This window comes from Bemisia tabaci, chromosome 1 (assembly GCF_918797505.1).
Source record: "Bemisia tabaci chromosome 1, PGI_BMITA_v3".
In the NCBI taxonomy this organism is placed as follows: domain Eukaryota; kingdom Metazoa; phylum Arthropoda; class Insecta; order Hemiptera; family Aleyrodidae; genus Bemisia; species Bemisia tabaci.
In genome coordinates, this window is record NC_092793.1 from 91,893,748 (window position 1) to 91,907,693 (window position 13,946).

The 13,946-nt window shown below is 39.3% G+C and overlaps 1 protein-coding gene across 10 annotated transcripts in view; it reads left to right on the forward strand.

The window, feature by feature from the left end:
• LUBEL (Linear Ubiquitin E3 ligase) overlaps positions 1-13,946 on the forward strand; it is a 197,029-nt gene that overhangs the window by 143,767 nt on the left and 39,316 nt on the right. For 9 of the 10 annotated variants that reach the window (XR_011900886.1, XM_072306495.1, XM_072306497.1 and 6 more), the window contains 2 exons: positions 2,224-2,434; positions 11,260-11,390. Coding sequence is in view for 9 of the 10 variants with exons in the window: in XM_072306495.1 (XP_072162596.1) it covers positions 2,224-2,434; positions 11,260-11,390 (342 nt within the window). In the remaining variant the exon portion in view is untranslated. Of the gene's footprint in view, positions 1-2,223; positions 2,435-9,210; positions 9,352-11,259; positions 11,391-13,946 lie in introns of those variants that run through there. The other variant, XM_072306499.1, reaches the window with a different exon arrangement.

The window sequence follows — 13,946 nt, forward strand, 5'->3', positions numbered from 1 at the left end:
ATCCTAGGTCCAAGGGAGCTACTTTTTGGCCCCCCTAAAATTTTCAGGGGGGCAACGGCCCCCAAGTTTTAATTTTTAAATGGGAAGACCCCCTTTGTGATAGCTCGTTCGAAAGAGCATATAAAAAGAAATCCTTTCGCGCAAACGCGAAGTCAATATCTCAAACCGTTTCAAAATGGCGGCCGGTTAAAGTTTAAAATGGCCGAAAATTGTCACCTCGATTTTTTCCTGATGGATTTGCCTAAAACTTGGAATTTCAGAGTATTTTGGCATAAGATAAACAAATTTGAACTTAGATTTCTAAAAAAATCAATTTTTGGTCATTTTGAACTTTATCCAGCGGCCATTTTGGAAATTTCGGTTTTTTTGAAAATCTAACGTCAAATTCGTTTTTCTCGTTTCAAAATACCCCTACGTACTGATTTCCGCGCAAATCCATCGACAAATAACCGGTGTGAATTTTCGGTCATTTTGAACTTTAACCGGCCGCCATTTTGAAACGGTTTGAGATATTGACTTCGGGTTTGCGCGAAAAGTTTTCTTTTCTTATGCTCTTTCGAACGAGCTATCACAAAGGGGGTCTTCTCATATGAAAATTAAAAGTTGAGGGCCGTTGCCCCCCAAGGAGGGCCCCCCCTGAAAATTTTAGGGGGGCCAAAAAGTAGCTCTCTTTGACCTAGGATTATCCCCCAAGTTTCAAATCTTTGCCTCAATTAGGTAAAAAGTTAGAGGGGGTGGAAGAGACTTTTGGATCACCCTGTATTGACGGCTAAACTCGGGAAACATGTATTTCAATTTGCGACGTCGTATACTTCTCGTCATACTTTTTTTTTTATTGGAAAACTAATCAGCGTACTAAATGTTTTGAAAACGACAGTGATTTCCCTTCTGCTCGAAGAATATTCTGTGAACATTCAAAGCAAAAAAATTGGCTCCTTACCCTTCGCAGTCGTAAATTAGATGCGGAAATCTTGAAACACCGTGGACAAGGTACGTGGTTTTCGACTTTAGCCATCGATATGCAAAAAAAGCTCTTACCTATACCATGCAATATATCACCAATATTGTGGAATCTGGCACATATTTTTCGGCGAATCCAGCCCTCATGCATTTTTATATTTTGACAGAAAGTGTGCGTTGAACTTTCTAACAATGTATTTTTTTTTACATTTTTTCACATTCGCACGTTGAATATAACTTTTCTTTTATTCTTTTCCTTTGAGAAAGGAATGGGGTTTCAATTGGGCTGCGTTTAATAGAAACGCATCAAGTCGCACGTAGATGAACTCGAGAAAAGGGGAAAGTGAAGAGTTAGTTTAGTAAAGTAGTTAGTGAATTTTTTGGGAAATGCGACTTGGTGCGCTTTTGTAAACGCAGTCCACTTCCTGGAGAAATTTTCATTTATAATGTTATTTTGAATGCTTAATTAAAAAGAAAAATCGGTTTACGACCGTTGAGAGTTAATAATATTTGGTCCGCCCCGACGCGACGCGACGCAGCGCCCACCTTCTCACTTAGTATCTGCTGCTAATATTAATAGAAATTCGGCAATCAAGTATTGACCAATGCCACAATCGAAGCCGGCAGATTGAGGAAAAATTGAGTAAAAACCTTAGGCCGGGAGGCTCCGGTTGGGATATCCCCATTCCAGCGCTGCGCCGCGCCGTTCCTCAACTCTCGGAATGAGGAGCCCTGCACGAGGGTTAGCATTGTTCTTTTGTTTATTTGAGTCACTCAGGTAGAATCCCACACCTAGACGTTTCTAGCGGAAATCGACATATCTCTCACGCTATTAACACTGGACGTACGTCCCATGAGCTTTAAAAGCTCTACAACATTGAAAGTTCGGGGTTTCATAATTTTTTGCACATCTACAGCAATTACAGATGACATACATGTAAGGAACATCCTTACCGGTCGGGTAGTTCGTCAGAAATAACGCTTCCGCAAGATCTTGCTTGTAGCTGTATATTATGGATGGATACTTGCATCGTTAAATGGGCAAGGAAATTTTTAGACCTCTGCGTTTGTCATAGAATTAAATCATGAAATATCAAGAAGGCAAAGTTTCGACAGTAAGAACAACGTCCACTCCCCGGGCATTTTCATGTTCAGTTACTTCTCCATTAACTCTTCTTAATTCTCGGTGTTTGTAGTGAATTCTACATGTTTTTACTTACTTTGCTTCATCCTATTGAGTAAACGCTTTTCACTCTTTTTCAGGTATGCTCTTGTGAAAGGTGGTTGTATGCATTTAATTTGTCCTGCGTGCAAGCATGAATTCTGTTCCGACTGCTCAAATACATTCCTAATGGGTGCAAACTGCAAAGTATCGCCATTTTGTGAGAAATTAGGGCTTCACGCACACCATCCCAGAAATTGTTTGTTTTTTTTAAGAGATAAGGAGCCTAATGTTTTGGAGAACCTACTCACTGTAAGTTTGATTTTTTATTTTCAGACCATTCATGGTCCATTTAACCTTGAAAACTTTCTGATATTCCTCAGCCGTCCCCTTTTTAGATTTAGAATAAATGCAAATTTTCATCGAAACATATATTTTTTTCCTGTGAATTTATCCTTCCATTCCTGTGTTTCTAACCTTTGCAGAAAGAGAATTCTGCACTCTTTGAGGCAGCTCGGTAGCTCCCTGTACCATTATATGAAACTTTAATAGGTATATATGAAGGTCATCATTGGTAAAAAACCTAAAAATTAAATTATTCAGTCGAGCATAAGCCGAAATAGGTACAAGTACAAGGTACGGACAAGTGCTTATACGTTCGGCTAGTACACAAAGGCCGTACGGTAACCTTTTCCTCGAATCTGTCCAGTCTGTTTCAGATTTTCAAATTTGACTGACATGGTGAGGCTCGTTTCCGCTTCTGTATCTTGCAATGAAAGGCATCGCGTCGCTCCGCAAGCTATTCTCAATCCTCCTTTACCCTACTACCCTTTTAGATAGCCTTCCCACTACCTCATTAAATGATTCGCGTGCTCAATGGACCACTAGACTAGGTACGAATTTCAGCATTCTGATACATGTTTCTCAACCAAAATTTCACGTAAAATGCGATGCGCATAGCAAAAGTTACCGAAATCAACTCCTTACGAAGACATTTAATGATTCATGATGCGTGAATTCAAACCGCCCGCTCACGAAAACTCAATGCTCTACGTGTTTCACATCGCGCGCTAAACTTCCATCATGATAGTCTCTGCAATATAAAAATCTGGAAACCTCAATCTTGACGGTTTGGCTCAGCTATAGCAAAATTCTTGTGGTTTTAACAACATATAATGGGAAATGAACATTGCTCGATGGAGAAGCTTGCTGAAACCGTTGTAGTGCGCGATTTGACTCGAGTAGAGCTTTGAGTTTCTTGTGAGCGGGCAGTTCAAATTCCTCGTAACCAGTGTGAAATAAAAACGTTGAAATCTTCGTTATAGAAGTTAGTTTCAGTAATATTCGTTGCGCTAATCGTGTTTTACGTGAAATTCTGGTTAAGAAACATGTAGGTATCAGATTGCTTAAATTCGTGCCTTGTCTAGTGGTCCATTGCGAATTTCTCGACTTTAAAACGACCGAATTACATAATTTATTTGCTATGGCCTCTAATGAACCTTATGTCAATCCATTATGATTTACCTAATCAAAATGGAGCGAAACCTACTAAGCCCTCACGGGTGTGCAGAATTCTCTCTTTAAGTTACCCAAGAAAAAAATCACAGAAGGAATCGAGCCCCTAATCAAAGTGATTAGGTATAAAAATTTGTTCTAGCTGAATTATTGCTTCTTTCCCACTGACAAATATTTCTCAATATATAGCATATACCTACTCATCTCTCATGAGATCTGTAAGGTACAGAATTGTAAAATCTATTGTCAATTTTTCCAGTAAGTTGAAACATTTTTATCATACTTAAAAATCCAGTAATTTATCCATTTTGTGGATGGGCTGTTACAAACCTCAGCTATAGATATGTAATTTCTTTTATAAAATGGCTCAAAAACGATACTACAGCATAGGTGGAAATTTCTAATACTAGGGTCCTAAAACTAGGATGTTACGCACTATTAATTGAAATATGACAATGCTGTAACAACAACAACAGCAGCAACAACAACAACAACAACAACAACGACGACGAAGACGACAACAACAACAACAACAACAACAACAACAACAACAACAACAACGACGACGACGACAACAACAACAACGACAACGACGACAACGACGACGACGACAACAACAACAACGACAACAACAAAGAGAACAAAAATTAATCCGTACGTTTCATATCAGCTGAATTTTTCATAACCTCCGGGGCAATAATACAAAATCTGTATACCGCAAGTGCTGTAGTTTTTTCTTTCAGGCCTTTAAAATATCCTTTATCCCTACGATATTAAACGTAGCCGACGTCAAGCTGCCAAAGCAAACGTCAAAATACGGAATTTTATCAATCCATTTGTTTATATTTATATTTTCCTTGCGTTGATTAAAACCTCATGGTGCTCCCCTCACGATCATAGAGTACACAGAGTCGTAATGTAAATGAAAGAACTGGCGCAACTTTTAAGCACAGGTTCTTGATATGTTTGGTGGACTGAAGAACAAGATGGACACGAATTGACGATCACATAGCGAGATTTATCGAGTCGAACACACGTATCAGAAAAGTTGTGCTGTCGAGCATGCAGGATGGCAAGAGACAAGTGACCAGTGATGGTAGGTATGGCCACCGACCAAGGGTATGTGAAGGACCGACAAGGTTGCATGCACCAGTTAGAGCGGCGGCGTGGGCAATCCAAACATGACACCTAATTTCTTGGTCAAAGAAAAGAAAGACAAAATTTTTGTTCATAAAATTTCACTTGCCCTAGTAGCACAAAGACGTAAAATTTACAAAAAAAAGGCTAAGTAATGAAATGAAGAAAAGTAAGAAAAAAATAAAGAAACAAAAATAAAGTAAAGTAAAAGAAAATTGAGTACCTATAAGAAAATAAAGTTAAAAATAAAATAAAATAAACAAATAAAGTAAAGTTTAAAAAAACAGAGTTAAAAAATAAAATAAAATAAACAAATAAAGTAAAGTTTAAAAAAACAGAGTTAAAAAATAAAGTAAAGTAAACAAAAAGTAAAGTTTAAAAAACAGAGTTAAAAAATAAAATAAACAAACAAAGTAAAGTTAAAAAATAGAACGAAGTAAAAATAAAATAAATTTTTAAAAACGAACAAATATACATACTTGTATTCTAAATATATCCTAGTTAGATATCCGTTCTAATCGAAGTCAAGTCCGGGATTTTCGGCTCCCTTTCTCATCGCTCGGTATAGATCAATCGGTAGGGTCTTTGACTAATGTTAGGTAGGTCCCAGATTCAATCCTCGATGCAGGCAAAAAAAGTCAAGCCTACAATAACGCTAACATGGACTCCCCAATGGTTCATTTAATTTTATTTTTCACGATTTCGAGAATTATTTTCTTAAGTAATTCTTCAGGGTGCCTCTTTATTACCAACCAGCCTGTTTAACATTTTCAATGAGGCTGATTTCCATGAAGTTGGTTTCCATGTCATACTTATGCGCATGGAAATGATTCCGGTTTCCGTCCCAATTTTCCATGCGGCTGATTTCCGTGCAAAGCCTGGAAAATGATTTCTAGAGGGACCTAAATAAGACCTGAGGTCTGATCTTTATACTGATATATTGCATGATCAACTGTTGGACGATTACCGTTGCTGTTAAAGGCTGAAGGTACCTAAAAGCTAAAGGTAACAGGGGTTAAAACAACACTCTAAGGACGCTTTCAATCACCTGCATCTGGCAAGGTATCAGACTGAACTGAACTAAGAAATGAGAACTGGAGAAATCAAAAACTTTACAAAACAGCTAACACTTTTCGCCAACAGCTGTTACGATGTGGTCAAATGGTTCTATGTCGGATTCGTAGAATAAACTTTTATCTACGTTGACTTGGACTCTGTGAAAATCTAGTTTGCTTAATACTATAGATACATGTTTTGTTTTTGACTCCTTCAATAATTTTATTATCGAATACATTCTCATCTATAAATATTCCACACCAGGGAAGATCATCATTATATTACAGTTCTTAGCGCGCGCAAAATTCCAACAAAATTCGTGCCAGAAATTTCTCCCCCCGCGCGATGCGTCGCGTCACCCAGCTGCCGGGCAGAATTCCTGCCCGGCGCGCCTGTATCGCGCTGCGCTCATCGGCCTCTAGAGCACTACGCAGCCTCGGCCCGAAGTTCCTATCCGTCCCTCTCTGCAGCAGGCTCGGACTGACCACAAGGATGATCTGCCATTGGCAGATACGCCCCGAGGCAAGCCGAAGTCACGCACCTCTGACAGGTAGCAAATTAAGAATAGAACAAAATTTATGACCGAGAAAATATGCTGAAATTTAATGAATGAACGGGAGGAAAAGGAAGTAGGTAAAGAGTGAAGAAAAGTGCTTGCACGCAAGATAGTAATGAACGGATGGCCAGGAACTATAAATCGGATATAAATCCCAAGAGGCGCCGGCGGCCGGAGCCTAGTACTACAATTCTAGAAACTTTAAGTTTTGCGGTTTTTTATTTGGGGTAGAAAGTTTTTGAAATGACTATTGATTTGGACACACCATAGCATATTTTGAAACTTAACCCTAACTTGTTTCAAATTTCAAAAACAGGAGTTATCTGAAACGCGATGCAACTATCGTGCTAGATGGATGTCCACATTCCATGAAAAAAATTTAAGACGCGATGACCTGAGTCGTGAGGCATGAACTCGCAATGATCTTCTCAATGCTGCTAGTGAGAGTCAGGAGAAAAGTTAAAAAACGAGGCCAGATTACCTCTTTCCTATCTTCAGCTGTGTTGCTCATGTAGCCCTTGAAGCAGCAATACAAAAGAGACGAACGAAACCAACACAATATGGAAACAGAGCAAGGGAAAGGATGCCCGTTGACTACGGGGCAGAGATACGACTAGTCGTGCTTGATGGATGTTCGTGTTGCATCTGCAAAATTGAAGGCGCGGAGCGTAGGCTTGCATGCTCCGCTCTATGCTGCCAATGAGGTGTCGCTCAGATTCGGAAGAAAATTTACAAAACGAGGCCAGATTACCTACGTCTCTCCTATCTTCGGCTGTGTTACTCACATTGCCGTAAACTCGAAGCAGCACCACAAATGAGACAAACGAAACCAACACGGAAAGATACGCCGTGTGACGCACACCGTCGTGTTCCACTTAAATTGCTCTCGTGGGTTTGTTTTTCATCGTACAAATTTGTTATGGTATCAAATTTAACCTGAAACAAGCCTACGCCTACGTTTGATAACAGAATACTCGTATTTATTCGCCCGGAAAATCTTATCTAACTAAAAAATTTTCAAAAACTTGAAAATTTTTGGAACTCTTGAAATTTTGAAAAATTAACAGGTTAACTGCCATGTAGTTCAAAGATCGAACTCTTCACGAGCATACCTGCTTGTAAAAAAATTGATCAAAATTAATTGCAAGCAACCAAAATACAGTACACTGAAGAGTTGCGTCAGCTGTCTAGAGCACCGAAACGGGCCCCGTGCCGCGCGTCGCGCACCCGCAGCCACCCGCAGCATCACCTAAATTGCTCTTACGGGTAGGTATATTTATATTATTGCACAGAAATGGTCATGGTATCACATTAACCGTCAAAAAAATTATAGGTACGTCCGCTTCAGAGGAGGCAAAATTTTCTCGCCTGTCAAAAAGTTCTTTGACTTCGAAAATTCCGGAAATTGGAGCATATTTAGTTTAGCCCAATTTAAAAAAAAAAAAAAAAAATTATATAGGTAAGTCGAGCAGGGAAATTGATAAGAAATAAAATTGTTTTCCTGAAAATTACTTTTAATTTAAAAAAAAGTTGATGAACATCGGATCAATAGCAACCGAAGGATTGCGCTTTGAAAAAACCAAAATAGTGGACTTTAACGGCCGTCATTTTGCTCCAGTAATGTTGCCCCTTCCAGAATTACATCAAAAGGCAACAACAATAAGCCCCAAAAGCTGCATATTCCAATCAAAAAATGCAGTATTTTTTTTGTGTAGGCAACGCACTTTAGATCGAATTCGATGCGATCAATACCGGCTATGACGTGGCACTAATAGCGCCTATTAATCGCCATTTTTATCAAAATTGTATCGAAAAGGTGACCTAATCTGGGCGCACACCAGGCAACTCGTCGTCCAAAACATGACCCCAGCTCACTTCATATATTATATGATCACGTTATGTACCGTATGCTCACGATTTGCATGCAGAAGTGTCAACCATGTTGGATAGTGTGTAGCATCCTATAGTTTGCAAGGCTTGGATGTAGTGACTCTTTTTACGAAACTTTCGTCTGTGTCGTAGTATCGTTTTTGAGGCGGAAGGTTTAAAAATCGCTTATTTATTGCGCAGATTGTGAAGTTAGGAGTGTATTCTAGACTTACCCGATGCGCTCATTGTGATTTTTGAGCCATTTTGCCATGGAAGCTTCAGCTACAGCTACAGCAAAAGGAAGAGCTGTTTCCTGAAACAGCTCTTCCTTTTGCTGTAGCTGAAGTTTACAACAGGCCCATTACGTAGGTATTACTTGAGTTGAATAGTTGATATGGATTACTTACTCAATCAGAAGATAGGTAAATCGGCCGATTGCGCTGGTTACAGAAGTGTGTTTTAATGCTTGATTCTTGTAGATTAGCTGAAAATAATAAGATCCGGACAACTTTCTACGTTTAATATTAACATTGATGTCGCCCTGTGAAAACTCGGGTTTTTGACGTCATCCACCGCAGTAGTGACACCCCTTGTTTCTTCCACGTTGTTTGCACTAGTCAGTGAGACGCATATTTCTGCCTCGATAGTAGAGTCCCTTTATACCCAGAGTTAAGACAACTCACTTTTGGTTGGGCCAGGGTTGGGCTGAAAGTGGCCTAAAAAAAATCCAATTCTGATTGGTTCTCGCTCATGGAGGCCGAAACGAGTGCACCAAGATGGCGGTACCACGAATGTGAACAAGAATAATGAAAATATTACCTAATTGTGGTTTTTCAAGAGTAAATTGTTATTTCCATCGGTCCAAAATGAAAATAGATTAAGAAATTATTCACAAACCAATCTCATTTTCTTTTTAACTGATCAATTTGTTGATGTTGTTGTTTTTGTGTGACAGACATCGGAGGATTCCTGATCCTTATCCCTCAATATCGTTCGTTTGGGTGCACTCGTTTCGGCCTCCATGGCCAGCCAAGGCCGGCTGCCAGTCAGCCGATAATCGAGTTGTCTTAACTGTGGGTATAAAGGGACTCTACTCGATAGCGAAGAGAGCAGTAAGTGTCAAAGTTTCAAAATGAGTTTCCTCTAAAAGTCGTCTAATTTCTTTTAGATAAAATCACTGAAATATATGTAGGTACCTAGCTAAAACAGCAAAATTCATCGTATTAGTATGAAAACGCGAGGTACACGAGAAAGCCGTAATTGCGCAAAAAATGACGTAATTTCAGGCAAAATAGCCGTAAGTGACATTATTCCTCCAGAGAGTCAATAGAAATAGTGCTTTCAATTAAATTTCTGCCCTCTACTGCCAATTTTTAACTTGGGAGTGTGTTTGTTGTGTATCCAAAATGCAATTGTCCAACCGAGAAGGCATTCAGAAGATAGCACTCACGGCTGTCTTGCCTAACACTAGCCTTACATGAAAATAAATAGTACCCTTTTATTTAATTGAAATAAAATCGGTAGATTATGAATCATCCAAACGATTTCTAAGAGTCTTTAGGATGATTAGTGGCAATTTGACAAAGAACGGAGGCTACTTTCGATAAAATGTTCTAGTCCGACGCCTCTGAGCCCGTTTTCTTAAAACTTCATCTTTGCACTCACTGCTCTCTTTGCTATCACGGCAGATTTGCACTGGTTACTTAAAGTGAAACTTGGATGAAAGCAGCAAGGTGAAAGAAATCAAGGGTGTCACTACCGCGGTGGATGTCGTCAAAAACCCGACTTCTCAAAGAGCGATGTGTGTGTGTGGTTAATATTGAACGTAGAAAGTTGCTGTTGGAGCAGATTTTATTATTCCTAGCCAATCTACAAAAATCAAGCATCAAAACACGATTCTGTGACCAGCGTAACTGACCCATTGTTTAGTAAATATCTTTTAAACGCTTAAGAGGAAAATGAGGTTGTAATATCATTTCAAAACACTCTCTTGCCCTGCTAAAAATTTCTCATGGGAATTTCACTCAGGCTGTTTTGGGCAGGGGAATAATTCCTCTGAGAGGTGGCTCTCATGAGAAGTGGCTCCCATGGGAAGCTATATTATGAAAATAAATCAATAAATAAAAAAACAATAAATTAAAAAAAAATCAATAAATAAAAAAATCAACAAATAAATAAAATGCATTGAAAAATAAATAAACTAAAAAAAACAACCGACAAGCCGGAAGTCCGCCAACCGAACCTTAAAGCTACGGGACGCACGGGGACGGAGGGACAGGACTGAAGATCCCTAGACTCCCATGGGTGCACAGGTGGTCCCCCTATTCATTTCCTTATTGGGAGCACAGGGGATCCTCTGTCATTCCTTGGGGAGCACAGGGGCTTTCCTTGCTATTCCTCAGGGAAGCAGATGATCTCGTGTGCAGCCCCAGGGGAAATATTTTTATCAAGGTATAACTTATAAAGCATCTAAAGTAGATAAAGACGCAGTGTTTTGTCGTACCGTATCCGTTCATAAGTTTGGTGACGTCTTTATAAGACGCTGTAAGGTCCTGTATGCATTTCCCATGAATATAGTTCTGTGATGCTCCACTGTGATGGACTGCAGTCACATATGGGCCCATGGCATTTTCCCGGAAGTTCAATGATGATCCACGGGACACCGTGAGAGGTCCCGTGAGAGCACATATACGGGTCACATATACACTCTCACGGGAGCGCACGGGTCACATGTTAGCTCCCAGGGGAGCTCACGGGCTCCCCTGTCCATTCCCCAGGGGAGCACATGTGATGTCGTGTCATTCCCCTATGAGAGCACATGTGATCACATGCCATTCCCGTGAGAGCCCATGTGATCACATGTCATTTCCATGAGAAATTTTTAGCAGGGTTAGAAGGCGATTCCTATAAAAGTAGATTGATTCCTCCAAAGAGAGCTCCTCCAATTATCTTAGCTTTGATCTCAATGTATGTTTTAGTTAAACTATGTAGAATTATGTTTTAGATAAACAGTGTAGAATTTGATACAACTGAAAAGGAAAACAAGAGGTGTGATGTGCAGCTTCAAAGAGAGACATCAGATGGACTAATTGAAGGAATTTGTAACTACCAAATTTTTCGAGCAGGTCTTTGCCGGTATGTGTTTTTCTACTTCTCCTTCTTTACCATTAATAGTTAAAATAGAAGACATCTTAAGTCAACGCATGCCCAAAATTGAAGTATTTGTCGTCACAGTCATTCATTTTGTCGTCTGCAGCAAAAGCGCCGTAACCCTACTCTGGATGTTAGCATTTTTTCCCTAACAAAACGTTCTATACAAACCTATGAAAATATCCAACGAACACTCCTCCTTCATATTTGTAGAGTGACTGTAACATAGGTACCTACCTATCAGTGAAAATTCATTTTGAAAAAATGAAGCAAGAATAGGTAAATTTCGTGTAATATTTAAAGGAGTACCCGAGAAAAAATGGATCATTCAAGCTCATTGAAAAATGAACGATCCGGATCATTCAATTTGAATGAGTTTTTCGTCAGCTCATTCAAATTTGAATGATCCAGATCGTTCACTTGATCATTGAATTTTAATGCGCCCGAATGAGCTTGAATGATCCTGATCATTGAATTTCAATGAGCTTGAATGATCCGGATCATTGGATTTGAACGAGCTTGAATGATCCGGATCATTGGATTTCAACGAGCTTGAATGATCCGGATCATTGGATTTCAACGAGCTTGAATGATCCGGATCATTGGATTTCAACGAGCTTGAATGATCCGGATCATTGGATTTCAACGAGCTTGAATGATCCGGATCATTGGATTTCAACGAGCTTGAATGATCCGGATCATTGGATTTCAACGAGCTTGAATGATCCGGATCATTGGATTCCAATGAGCTTGAATGATCCGGATCATTGGATTTCAACGAGCTTGAATGATCCGGATCATTGGATTCCAATGAGCTTGAATGATCGTGATCATTGAATTCCAACGAGTTTGAATGATCCTGATCGTTGAATTTCAACGAGCTTGAATGATCCTGATCGTTGAATTTCAACGAGCTTGAATGATCCTGATCGTTGAATCCCAACTAGCTTGAATGATCCTGATCGTTGAATCCCAGCCAGCTTGAATTCTCCTGATCGTTGATTTCCAGTGAGTCAAGGTCTCGGTCTGATGAGAATCTATTATAAAAAGATTGTAAATAGTATAGAAGCAAAAGTACATGGGTATCCATTCTCACTTTGCAGTTTTTTTTCAACAGAAAAATGAAGGGGAAAAAACCAAAAAAACATATGATGATAGGAAAAGTTAAGAAAACACAGACTCACCAGAAGTTTATCCAATTCCTCCAGAAGTAAGCTCATCCTCCGCCCTATTACAGCAACAGTGTGAATGTAGGTACTATAATAAAAGTAGTTTGAAGGTGAAAATTTTTGCTACAAACCATCTCCCACACGCTGTCAAGAATTCAAACCACACAACAGTCATTGTGGGAGAGGCTCGTAGCTTTGCCGCCGAGTTGCAGAGCTGCTGCGGGGATTCTTTCCATCGACAACTGAAAAATTTAACTAAAATGGAACATATTAAATTAACAGCATAACCAGAAAAATGTTGAATTGAAGAATTAACCGCGCGTTTAGAATTGCATAAGCGATGTCGCTGTTTTACTCTGATTTAAAAGAAAGAAACAAGCAAAAATTACATTGGGATACAGGGGTATAAAATTGGCTTTGTCTCTGAAATAATTAATTTACCTTAGATTGTGCTTTGAAGTGAAATAAGGCAATAGTACTTACAATTTTGTGCTTGCGTGTTTGTTCAAATGAAGCGTTATCGATGGAGAAAATATTGAAGTAAAATTGTGTCCTCGGAACACAAAGCAGTGCATTCGATGGCTGGAGCACAACTCACAGGTACAAGGTAAGTTTATACTGATAACTTGTTAAACAGTCCAGCGAAAAAACAATAAATACATAGAATTTAAAGCAACACAGACGAAAAACCTGAGCGGCGACACGCTAATGATACGCAGGCAGCAAGACTGATCAGACCAAGTGGCGAATACCGCGACCCCTCGGCCTTTACAGGTTCGGGGGTGGAATTTCCATCTTCCTTGGCTCAACGGTCATCTTCTTTTGTTTTCTTCACGCAGCAAACGAGTTGTGGGAGGCGGGGAAGTAACGGCGTTGCCACATTGCTGAAATATTTTCCCATCCTCCTGTCTTAAGGATTGCTATGATTATGTCAATTTCTCGTCTCTTTTTTTTATATTATCATGTAAGGCTCATTTTTTTTACTGTCATAAGGCTAATCTTAAGAATTTTCAGAAAAGCTAGTGAGAGAGGCCCTACTTTCCTCGAAAATTGAAATCCTCTGTTCTGTAATTTCTCTTCTATGTCGCTTTAAATTCTATTTATTGTTTTTTTCCCTTGACCGTTTAACAAGTTATCAGTATGATGTTACCTTATACCTGTGAGTTGTGCTCCAGTCATCAAATGCACTACTTTATGGTCCGAGGACACAATTTTACTTCAATAAAATTCTCTCCATCGATGACACTTCATTTGAACAAACACTCAAGCACAAATTTGTAATTACCTACTGCCTTGTATCACTTCAAAGCACAATCTAAGGTAAATTAATTATTTCAGAGACAAAGCCAATTTTATACCCCTGTATCCCAAT